The sequence below is a fragment of the Rana temporaria genome, chromosome 3 (assembly GCF_905171775.1).
Source record: "Rana temporaria chromosome 3, aRanTem1.1, whole genome shotgun sequence".
In the NCBI taxonomy this organism is placed as follows: domain Eukaryota; kingdom Metazoa; phylum Chordata; class Amphibia; order Anura; family Ranidae; genus Rana; species Rana temporaria.
The window spans coordinates 339,656,268-339,668,767 of record NC_053491.1 but is presented as its reverse complement, the minus strand read 5'-3'; the positions used below and the strand labels follow the sequence as shown (position 1 = coordinate 339,668,767).

The 12,500-nt window shown below is 45.0% G+C and overlaps 1 protein-coding gene across 2 annotated transcripts in view; it reads right to left on the bottom strand.

Annotated features, from left to right (window-relative positions):
- The window catches only part of FAXDC2 (fatty acid hydroxylase domain containing 2), a 63,005-nt gene that overhangs the window by 23,686 nt on the left and 26,819 nt on the right, over positions 1-12,500 (bottom strand). For both annotated transcript variants that reach the window (XM_040345092.1, XM_040345093.1), the window contains exon 4: positions 957-1,060. In XM_040345092.1, coding sequence (XP_040201026.1) covers positions 957-1,060 — 104 coding nt within the window. The remainder of the gene's footprint in view (positions 1-956; positions 1,061-12,500) is intronic.

Sequence of the window (12,500 nt, the reverse complement as noted above, 5' to 3'; positions counted from 1 at the left end):
GTATATGGATTCATCGGGTAGTGTGCGGGTATTCCGTCACTTCCTCGATGCCGCAATGTCTCCTGGGAGCTTTTGTCATTGTTCCCAGGAGACATTGCGGAGGTCTTCCGCAAATTAACGCAGGATTTAGAAAGAACTTTAAGCAAGTGACTCGAGCTGGGCATCGCCGCTTAGTAAAGGATTGGCTCGGCTGCTCTCGGCTGCTCTAGTCCTGCAAAGGGAACAGAGTTCCTGCTGTGAAAAAAGTGCAGGAACTCCGTTCCAACGCGTTCCCTCAGGACTTGAGCCCTGGTGAGGCATCCGGAAAGAAAAATTATGGTGAGAGTTGTTCTCACTCTTGCCTTTTAATAAGATTAACAGTTTTAAGTCTTCCTAAATATACTTGTGCACATTTGTAATTTTGTCCAGGGTGTCCTGAGTTTTATGCAGGCCTGTCAAATAGCGCAGCCAGGCTGGAGAAGTAGTGGACTGATAAGGTCTCCTTTTATTAATATGGGGTTAATTTACTAAAGAAAAATAGACTGTGCACTTTGCAAGTGCTGTTGCCCTAATTTTCCTTTGTAAATATGCTAAAACTTCACTTTGTAAAGAATACCCAATCAGGTGCAAGGAAAATGTAAAAAAAAAAAAAAGCATTTTTGTTTACACATTTACTAAGATCTGGGGAAAATATGAGTGCAACTGCACTTGCAAATTACATAATTTATTTGCCTTTGATAAATCCACCTCTGTGTTCTTTGTCAGCTTATTTGCATGCTGCTGAGCTCTATTTGTTCAGAGTGTATCATAAAGACAAATTCAAGAATGCATTAGTCGCATTCAACAATACATTAATATTTTAGTTATTACATAACTACATTAAATTATGTTTTCAATCTGCCCTGGAGTTGAGCTCCCCCTGCATATAAGTAAACTCAAGACATACTACTACATAATGAAGTTGTATGATTACTCACCTAAACAGTATAAGGCTAATTCATTTCCACCATAGTATCTGTGCAGCTTCCCCCATTGGGCCTGCCAGAAGTCACCTGATGCTCCCCAGATAAGCTGCAGGTGCCTGAAATAAGTCAGGACAACAAATGTAAAATGTGATACCAGCCTAGACTTACGATGTTTATATGTTGTTGTTGGCGAGACATGTATTGCCACTGCTCTGAATAAAATCTATTAAAACTATGAGTTGAAGATAAGTAACTAAGTACCATAAAAACATTGGGCTAGATTCACATATAAGTGCAGCTGTGTAACATATCGTCTATACGTTATACCGCCGCAAGTTTTCAGCGCAAGTGCCTGATTCACCAAGCACTTGCGTGTAAACTTACGGCGGTGTAACGTAAAGGCGTCCGGCGCAAGCCCGCCTAATTCAAATGGGGAGTGTACCATTTAAATTAGGCGCTCTCCCGCGCCGGACGTACTGCGCATGCTCCGTTTTGAAATTCCCGCCATGCTTTGCGCGAAGTGACGTAATTTTTTTGAACGGCGACGTGTGTAACGTACTTTCGTATTCCCGGACGTCTTACGCAAAAAAAAAAAAAAATTTAATTCGACCCGGGAACAACGGCCATACTTTAACATGGCTCATCTAAAGTTAAGCCATGTTAAAGCAGGCTTAACTTTGCAACGGTAAAAAACGACTAGCGACGATGTAACAAACGTGAAAACCTTTGTGGATCGCCGTAAAAGCTCATTTGCATACCCGACGCTGGAAAACGACGCAAACTCCACCCAGCGTCGGCCGAAGTATTGCATCCTAAGATTTTTTGTGCTATAAACAAAAATAGAGCAACAATTTTGAAAAAAAACAACAATATTTTTAATTTTTTGACCATTGTCATTTATACAGCGATCAGTGCTATAAAAATGCACTGATTACTGTGAAAATTACACTGTCAGTGAAGAGGGTTAACCACTAGGTGGCGCTGTAGGGGTTAAGTGTGCCTAGGGATGTGTTCTAACTGTAGGGGGGATGGGCTGTGTGTGACAACAGTGATCACCGCTGCTTGTTTACATCAGCATCTCCCCGTTCTTCCTCACCGCGAGATGATTGCAGGTATCCCTGTGGCGATCGAGCCCGCGGGACCCAAGGTCGGGCTCACGGAGCTCCCTTAAAGGGGACACATATATATATATACGTCCTTCTGCCCAGGAGTGGCAATCTGTCTACGTATAAATGTGTGTGGCGGTCGGCAAGTGGTTAACACAGCTTTGAATTTTTTTTAAACAAATAAAACACACATATATATACACACACAAACAAACTGCCCAACCCACTCCACCGTTCGGTTGCAGTTGGTCATTGATCAGTGAAACCCCCCTCCTATCACTCATCAGCCCACCAGCCCTGCACTTAACCCATCTAGGTCACGGGCAGCACGTGATCCTCGGCGGTTTCACCCTGTGTCTCCTCCTCCTCAGCGGCCAATACGATTGGTTCTCCTCTCAGCCAATTGTCCGGGAGTAAAATCAGGAAGACAATAGTGAATATTAATTTGCTTCTGTCACACAACTGGGTTGGCTCAGGATGCAGTGCTCTGCACCCTGAGCCCACCCTTTTTTTAAGCCAATTCAAACCTCAGGCTTTATTAATGTTCTTCAAAAAACAAGAAAGAAACCACATTGAAATCCATGCATCTGGCGCCCTGCATGTAGATTAGGGGCTGGGCACATGGATTAGGGGGGCGGTGCCCCTGCCCCCTTATGGACAGGCCGCCACAGATATATATATATATATATATTGTAAATGCAAATTTCTGAACCTCTCCTGATATTAGCCTCTTCTAATATCCTCTAAAGTGGCACTCACGTTTGGAGAAAGATGGTGTGACAGTGCTGCACCTTGTCATTGTGTCAGAAGGCTTAGATGTCACCCAGGGTTCTCACTTATGCAGGCGAAGATGGAAGCCCTCTCAGCTCTGACAGCATGCCACTGGTGGGCTTTGCTTAAGGTAAGTTTTCACATAATGTGCTAGTATGTGATGCATACTAGCACATTATAACTTTACCTTGCAGGTTTAAAAAAAAAACATTTGGTGGGTTACTACCGCTTTAGGAGACTGTGTGTAATTAGGTAGGGGCCCCAATGGATGGTGTGTGTGACTGAAGGGAATTGTGTGACAGCACTCCATGTATAAGTTACACTGAAGGGATGTGCGTAATCTTGTGGTATTCGGATCTGCAGTGGCTAACTACTTTGTTTTGTTGTACCCAACAGTTAATTTGTATGGACACTGTGATATACCCTCCGCTGTTTAGTGGCAAGAGTACCCCGCTTGTTAGCAGGTTGGGAGTGGAGTTGAGAGATAGGATACCAAGAGGACACACACAAGATACAAAATGACCTATGCAATACAATCAGGGCCGGTGCAAGGATTTTTGCCAACTCAGGCGAAGGTGCATTTTGATGCCCCCCCCCCCCCCCCCCCCCCCGGCACGCACTGTACACAGTCGGCTGTCCCATTCTCCCCTCCGATCTCCACGGCTCTGTATCCTTGGCTTCCTCCAGCGATTCAGTGAAACAGCAGCGTGGATCGGAGGGGAGAATGGGACTTTACAGACTGACATGCCTACAGCTCTAACATGAAGAGTGAGTGGATTGTTTTTAAGCATTTATTTTATTAAAAACTTCCGCACCAGCAGCTGCCTGTCGCTTCTCTCTCGCTTATGTTTTAATTGCTCTGTAATTGCTTCCCCCGCCCACTGCTCCGATCCCCCTGCGTGCTGGGGCTCCAAAAAGGAGGCCCCATGGTACCCCCTTTCAGCTGGAAATGGTGTCCGGGTGTGAGGCAAAGGGAAACCTGGGCACAGCCTCCTAAACCTGTACTGTCTGGGTCAAAACCGGATAGGTGGCAACCTCAATTTTCCGCCCTGTTCCCTGGTGTGCCGTAAGGCAAGTGCCCATGTTGCCCTACGCTAGCACCGGCCCTGAATACAATATCGGATACCATTTTTTCTTTCTATACAATTGCTTCTTTATTTTATATGTGCTGCTACACCTGATACAATGTATAAACATACACTATGTAGCCGGATGGCCAACAAAAATTTATAAATCTGTGTCCTCCCAGTTATAAGAGATGTGTGGGTTGTAAAATAAAAAAGGTAGTGGCCTGTGGAGTCACCAGTTGGGTCATTTGCTCTTGACAAGGCTGAATGAGATAATGTGATGAGTGCGGAGACAGGCTCAGAAACTATGTAGTCTGCATAGGCATGCGCACAGGGTGTTCAAGGTGTGCCCAGGCACACCCTAATCACCCTGTGCAGAACAGATTCCCCCTACTGATCTGGCTCCCCTTCTTTCCCCCCACAGCACTGCCGGCTTCCCTCCTCTCCCACCAGTTGTTGCTGTGGATGTTTTAGGATGAGTAGGGGAAGGGGCCAGCATGAAAGGCCAGTTAGGTTCTGATGACAAGAACATGCTGACACATGAAGAGAGAGATTACTTTCATTGCCCAATCACAGACTGCCTAACATCAACAGAGAAAAGTGAGGTCAATCTGGGTAGTACAATTCCATGGACTGGTTGAGCAACATTAAAACCCAACAGTGAAACAATTGCTATTTACAATATGTATGTGAGTTATTCATACTCAGCTACTCGGGGTGAATGGATCATTGACCTGTGATAACATAGATGAAAGCCTGTGCTAAACTACAGTCACAAGACTAAGTCACCAGATAACAGGAAGCCACATTATTCACAGTGAATTTCGATCTGTCTAGTACTGCAGACTTTCAGCGTGAGACTGACTTATATAAAGCCACAGCCTACCCTGTGTACTACGGATATGAGATGTTCGGGAACTTATTGCATATACGTAGTAGCATCTAGCATTTGTTTGCCATAAGGAGAATAATTCAAATAAATCTTTCAAGGATGGCTTAAGGGGTTGTAGAGGTTCATTTTTTATTTTCAAAATAAATTCCTTTAAGCTAGTGCAGCCTTTCTCAACCAGTGTGCCGGGGCACACTGGTGTGCCGCCAGAGGTTCTCAGGTGTGCCGCGGGGTCAGTGGAGAGAAGGCAGTCAGATGAGCTCTCCTGTCGATCTGTGAGAAGCTCTGTCGGCTTCAAAAGTGAAAGTAAAGGGCCAGATTCACGTAGAATCGCGGCGGCGTAACCTATCCCAGATAAGTTACACCGCCGCAATTTTTCATCGCAAGTGCCTGATTCACCAAGCACTTGCGATGAAAACTACGCCCGCGGCCTCCGGCGCAAGGCGGGCCAATTCAAATGGGCGTGTGCCATTTAAATTAGGCGCGCTACCGCGCCGGACCTACTGCGCATGCTCCGTTTCCTAACTCCCGCCGTGCTTTGCGCGCCGTGACGTAATTTTTTTGAACGGCGACGCGCATAGCGTACTTCCGTATTCCCGGACGGCTTACGCAAACGACGTTAAATTTTGAATTTCGACGCGGGAACGACGGCCATACTTTAGACAGCAATACACTTGCTGACTAAAGTTAGGGCACCAAAAAAAACGACTAACTTTGCGACGGGAAACTTGACTACGGACGACGTAGCGAACGCGAAAAACCATCGTGGATCCGCCGTAACTCCTAATTTGCATACCCGACGCTGGTTTACGACGCAAACTCCCCCCAGCGGCGGGCCGCGGTACTGCATCCTAAGATCCGACAGTGTAAAACAATTACACCTGTCGGATCTTAGGGATATCTATGTGTAACTGATTCTATGAATCAGTCGCATAGATAGAAACAGAGATACGACGGCGTATCAGGAGAAACGCCGTCGTATCTCATTTGTGAATCTGGCCCATGGTGCAGAGGAGTGTGCTGTGCTCTCTGCTTCCCCCTAGAGTGCAGTAACCAGCTGAATGAGGAATCTGGAAAGGTACTGAGCTAGAAGCTAGATTCATTTTAAAATGGCTTTATACATGTGTGTCTGCACATGTGAGTGTCTGTCTGTATGTGTGTGCATGTGTATATATGTGTGTATGTGTGTGTGTGTGTGTGTGTGTAAGCATGTGTCTGTATGTATGTGTTACTTTTAATCCTGACCCCCCCCATTCCTGTACCATCAGAAAGGCTTTTTTAGGGCTTGTTTGATAGCAGCAAGGACTGCTGCTCCTCTGAAAAGGAATCCATGCACAGATCGCTTTTCAGAGGCATTTGACAGGCGGTACAGAGGCATTATGTTGCCTCTTTACCACCTGTTTTAAGCCCATAAAAGCCCCATCACTACACCGCAACCCTGCAATGCACACAGTTGCGGGGTAGTTGCAGTGCAGCCCCATTCACCCTCGGTATACATCCAGTTGCAGCCACAGCATGTGAACACCCTCAGCAGCTAAAGGTGGAGAAGTTGGGGGTGGTACAAACAGCTCAACCATGTGGTTTTACCGCCCCTATGACATGTGAACAAGCCCTTGGTTCACATCTGTGTAGCTGCATGTAGGGCAGTCCATTCATTTCCGTACCCACAAAAATGCAGGGAAACAAGTCCTCAAACTTTTTTTTTTTAAATTGCACTGCAGCAAAAGCACCCCACGTTTTCCAATGTGTGGGGGTATTAAGAAATAATGGTACCCCTAAAGAGCAAAGCATTTGTCTGTGTGTTAGGAATGAGCATGATTTTGCGCGTGTTCTGCGACACACCGTAATGTGAACCAAGCCATGGACTGGGGTGCCTCAAGACTGAAAATACTTTTTAAGGGTGCCCCGACTAGAAAAAGGTTGAGAAACACTGAGCTAGTGCATTGTTGGTTCACTAACCTTTTCCTTCGATTTCCCTTCTAAATGTTTTTTTTTCTTTGTTTTCTTTGCCTGAATTTCTCACTTTCTGTTCCTCCTCAGTAAGCTGTTCTGGCTGACTAACCCCCAGCCAGATGATGGTGGCAAGTTTACTGAGGAGAAACAGGAAGTGAGAAATTCAGACAAAGAAAAAAACATTTAGAAGGGAAATCGAAGGAAAAGGTAAGTGAACCAACAATGCACTAGCTTAAAGGAACCTATTTAGAAAATAAAAAACAAACCTTTACAACACCTTTAAAGCCAAAGGCCAAAAATGGATCTTCCGCTTTAAGTGCAGGTGACCCCCTGACATGTCACATTTGGCATGTAATTTATTTTTGGGGGAGGAGCGGGTACCCTGTATTAGAGGCACCCAGCTCCCACTTCCTCCCCTGGTCCCGGAAAGGAAGATCACCTCTCCCCCCTCACCTCCAATCTTCTGGGACATGTCACAGGTCCCAGAAGATTGCTTGGCCATTCATAGCGTGGCTCGCACATGCACAGTGCGCTCCCGGCTGTGAAGCCACAGCCGGGCGCCCACAGTTAGAATTCCAGTGTCGTGGAAAAGATGGGAAGAGGAGCGGGGCTTCGTACGCCCACATCGCTGGACTCTGGGACAGTTGAGTGTCTGAATATTAAAAGTCAGCAGCTACACTTTTTGTAGCTGCTGACTTTTTAAATGGGTGGAACTGCGCTTTAAAAGCAATCATATTATTTAAATCATGTCTCTTCTATATATTTGTGAATATGTCACTTGACACTGCTTTGCACAAGTGCCTCCGGCAACAGGTTGATAGTACCCTGAGAAAAGTATGGATTTTCATTCCTTCATCTTGTGGGCAGGTATAGTTCAAGCTCTTTCTGCACATACATACCTCCCAAACTTCTGACATGATAGAGAGGGACGCCTTTAAATATAAAGTATGTAGGCAAAAGACAGATGCCTGCCATACCCCCAACACAAAGAATCAATGTACAAAAATAAGTGTTTTTTTTTTTTCCATTATACTGGCATTTGAAATTAACAAATTCAATAAAGTAGAGGTTAACTGCTTGTCGACCAGCCGGTTATACGGCGGCAGGTCGGCAATGCTGGGCGAGATGACGTAGCTATACGTCATCTCGCCAAGCAGCGAATAGGGGCGCGCGCGCCGCTGGAGGCCCCCCCACGCTCGCCCTTGACGCCGACGCGCGTGCCTGGCGCAATCAACGCCGGACACCCGCGATCGCTCGTTACAGAGCGAGAACCGGGAGCTGTGTGTGTAAACAAACAGCTCCCGGTCCTGTCAGGGGGAGAAATGCCTGATTGTCTGTTCATACAATGTATGAACAGCGATCAGTCATTTCCCCTAGTCAGTCCCACTCCCCTTTCAGTTAGAACACACCCAGGGAACATACTTAACCCCTTCCTCGCCCCCTAGTGTTAACCTCTTTCCTGCCAGTGGCATTTTTATAGTAATCAATGCATTTTTATAGCACACATCACTATAAAAATGCCAATGGTCCCAAAAATGTGTCAAAAGTGTCCGCCATAATGTCGCAGTACCGATAAAAATCGCTGATCGCAGCCATTACTAGTAAAAAAAAAATATTAATAAAAATGCCATAAAACTATCCCCTATTTTGTAAATGCTATAACTTTTGCACAAACCAATCAATAAACGCTTATTGCGATATTTTTTTTAATGAAAAGTATGTAGAAGAATACGTATCGGCCTAAACTGAGGAAAAAAATAGTTTTTTTTATATATTTTTGGGGGATATTTATTATAGCAAAAAGTAAAAAATATTATTTTTTTTCAAAATTATCGCTCTATTTTTGTTTATATAGCAAAAACTAAAAACCGCAGAGGTGATCAAATACCACCAAAAGAAAGCTCTATTTGTGGGGAAAAAAGTACGCCAATTTTGTTTGGGAGCCACGTCGCACGACCGCGCAATTGTCAGTTAAAACGACGCAGTGGTCTTTGACCAGCAATATGGTCGGGGGCTGAAGTGGTTAAACACAAGATTTTAGAGTTTATTATAAAGAATTTGATGTACGGATTTCTCATCATTTGACACAACACTGATCACTGCTCCCGATGTTCCAGGGAGCAGTAGATCAGTGTCCTGTCACTAGGCAGAACAGGGACATGCCTTGTTTACACAGGCATTCCCCTGTTCTGCAGCTCCGTGACACGTTCGCGGGACACCGGCAGACATAGAGTCCACGAGTCCCGCGGGCACGGTCACGAAGCTTGCGGCGGGAATTTCAATGCAATGTCCCCATATGTCCCTTAGCGCACACCAGCTATTCTGCCGACGTCTATCTACTGGCAGCGGTCGGCAATTGGTTAAACCCAAAAGATTTTTTCCTATTGTTTGTTTCCCATTTGGAAAAATTTCCTTTACTTCTTGTTTAAAAGACATTAAAGGAAAAGAAAGGTAATCTCTCAAACCTCAATTGGACAGTTATACAACATGTATTGCCATTGGAAGATTTCTTCTTTATTTCTCTTCTGAAGTTAATTTAAATGTTTTTGGATTTTCCTTCCTGTTTAGTTTCAGTGACAACAGTTACTAGGACAAATAGAAAGGGTGAAATGCCCCACCAGGGACACAGATAACAGTAAAAATGAATAAAGAACTTGCGCCCAAAGTTAGAGCGGCGTAACGTATCTCAGATACGTTACGCCGGGCGGACAGATACGCTGATGTATCTGAATGCAGCCCATAGATTTAATATATACTACTTTCCTGTGGAAGGGTGGCTTCCCCAAGGTAGCACTTGAAACACTACGGTTGCCAGCGCACTTGGCAGGCCTGGCATTTCCCAACTTCTTTCTATATTATTTGGCATCCCAGTTGGTGCACATCCACGATTGGCTGTGCCCGATTCCGGCCAATGCCTGTACTTCCACGGAGGGAGCCATCGCATCTTCCCTGGAAACCCTACATAATATTATCTACAGAAGCCGGGTCCCCGATCGCCCCGGAACCTCCCTACTTGCCACTTCCCTTTCCTCTTTCCGTTATATTGTCACAAAAGTATCCAGGCACACCTGGCTGTAATCTCCCAACAACCCCCTGTGGTTTAACCCTAATCTGCAGGAACTATACTCCCTTCCTGATCCCAATCGCTGGTACTCCAAGGGGGTTAAATATTTATGCCACCTGTACAATGCTCAGGGCTTTAAATCTTTTTCTCAGCTACGTTTAGACTTCGATCTACCAAGATCGTACCTATTTTTTTACTACCAGCTCAGGCACGCTATCCATGCCCAGTTTGGCTCCCTGGATGATCCCACTGACCTGCCCCCGTTGGAAAAACTGCTTAGACAGCCAGATCCCACTAAACGTGTCTCCACCTATTATGCAGCCCTAATGACTGACTTTAACCCTGTTGGCTGGTGCAGATGATGCAAAGAATAATCAGACATATATGGATGGCTGTAGTTTACTTGGATTCATTTGTATTGAAGAGACATACAGCAGAGAGCATGGTGCTCATGTTAGCACACAAGATATAGAAAAACAACAACCATAGATAACAGGAAAGATGCAGTAACAGATAGTTAACACAAAGAACATTATGATAGACTATCTGTGTATAGTGACATCTAGTGGACATACTCCAAATACACAGGGAAATAAACCAAGCAATGTATAACATAGCATGAAACAATGTTCAGTCTCCAACACCCCTTCTCATTGTGAAGTGCTTAATTAGACAAACCGATTCTTCTTGTTAGATCCATATGTCTCTTTGCAGGCAAAGGCTTAGTAAGGATGTCTGCTAACATTTCCTCAGTGGGACAGTATTGTAGATCCATCTGTCCTTGCTCTTGCAAGTCTCTTAAGAAGTGATATCTCACGTCTATGTGTTTGGTTCTCGGGTTTATCCGCTCTGTCTGTGCGAGTGCTATACATCCTTGGTTGTCCTCATAGATTGGCGTGGAATCTTTCTGGATCTGATCTAGATCTTCCAGCAATTGTCTCAACCAGATTACCTCTTGCCCTGCTTGTGATGCGGCCACGTATTCTGCTTCGGTGGAGGACAGTGTCACTGTGGACTGTTTTCTGGTGGTCCAGCTGATCAGACCGTCTTTAAATAGAAACAGGTGTCCACTGGTGGATTTCCGATCACTGGGGTCACCTGCCCAGTCTGCATCCACATATCCAGTCAGACCACTCTTCCCTGTAGATGAAAATTTCAGTTTAAAGTCTATTGTTCCCTTCAAATAGCGTATGATCCTTTTTGCTGCGTTCCAGTCCATCTGGGTTGGCTGGGATACTTTTCTGCATAAGAATCCCACTGCTGTAGCTATGTCAGGCCTTGCCACTGTAGCTATGTATAGTAACTTCCCCATTGCCCTTCTGAATTGTGAGTCATTTTGCAAGGGGTTAATTGAGTTGTTTAATTCTTTAAGATAATTTGTCTCCATAGGCGAGTTGACTGGTTTGGCATCATTGAGCCCAAAAGTTTCAATTACTTCCTGTATTTTGTGACTCTGGTTAATAAGAAAACTACCATCTTCTTCTCTTTCTATCTGCATGCCTAGGAAGTGTTTGACATCACCTAGATCTTTTGTTTCAAAGTCCATGTTTAAGACCTCCAGCAGTCTGGAACAATCCCCTTCTTGCTCATAACATACTAACAGATCATCTACATAAATGAGTACAAAGATCCACCTACCATTTAGTTTCTTGGTGTATAGGCAGGGATCGGCCTTGCTCCTCTGAAAGGATTCTCTCAAAAGCGCCTCATTAATCTTCATGTTCCATGCTCTGGCTGCTTGCTTGAGCCCGTAGATCCCCTTCTTAAGTTTACACACCTGTTCTGGCTTTTGTGGGTCTACAAAGCCCTCTGGTTGCTCCATGTAGATGTCTTCTGTTAAGTCACTGTGTAGGAAAGCGGTTTTTACATCAAAGTGCTTTACTAGCATTTGTTTTGTAGTTGCAACTGTGAGTAGAGCTCTGATTGTGGTATGTTTGACGACTGGGGCAAATGTCTCATCGTAGTCTTCTCCATATTTTTGGGAGTATCCTTTGGCTACGAGTCTCGCTTTATATCTCTCAACTGTGCCATCAGTGTTGTACTTGACCTTGAAAGTCCATTTACACCCAATTGCCCTCTTTTTGGCCGGCAGTTGCGTTAGTACCCAAGCCTGCGTGTCCTGTAGTGAGATGATTTCTTCCTCAGCTGCCTTTATCCATCTCTTGGCTTCCCTCTCTGGGAGTTGTGTTATGTCTTTCCAACAAGTGGGTTCTCTTACGCAGGATGTTTCTACTTTGTACGAGAGTCTGTTGGGGGGTTTACCTTTGTTTTCCCTCACTGAGCGTCTTGGTTCAGCGTCATTAGCTGGTTCAGTTTGTTCCAGTCTTTTCTGTGACACAGTATCACTTTCGGGGGTTCGTTCCATGGGAAAGAAAACCTGCTCAGCGTTATTTGGTTCTTCTGCTCTTGGCATGGCTGGCTCCGTTACTTCATTTCTCGGGTCCTCGATAAATGTTACGCTGCTGCTGATTGTCACTTTATCGGTCTTCGGGTCTATGATTCTATATCCTTTGGTGTTGTCGGCATAACCAACAAAGACACCTTCAATTGCTCGATTCTGGAGCTTGCTGCGCTTTTCTCCCGGAATGTAAGCAAAAGCTTTGCTTCCAAATACCTTGAGGTGTCCTATGCTTGGTTTTCGACTGTGCCATAGCTCGTATGGAGTTTTGGTTGTTGCCTTGGAGTGTAATCTGTTTTGTAAGTAGG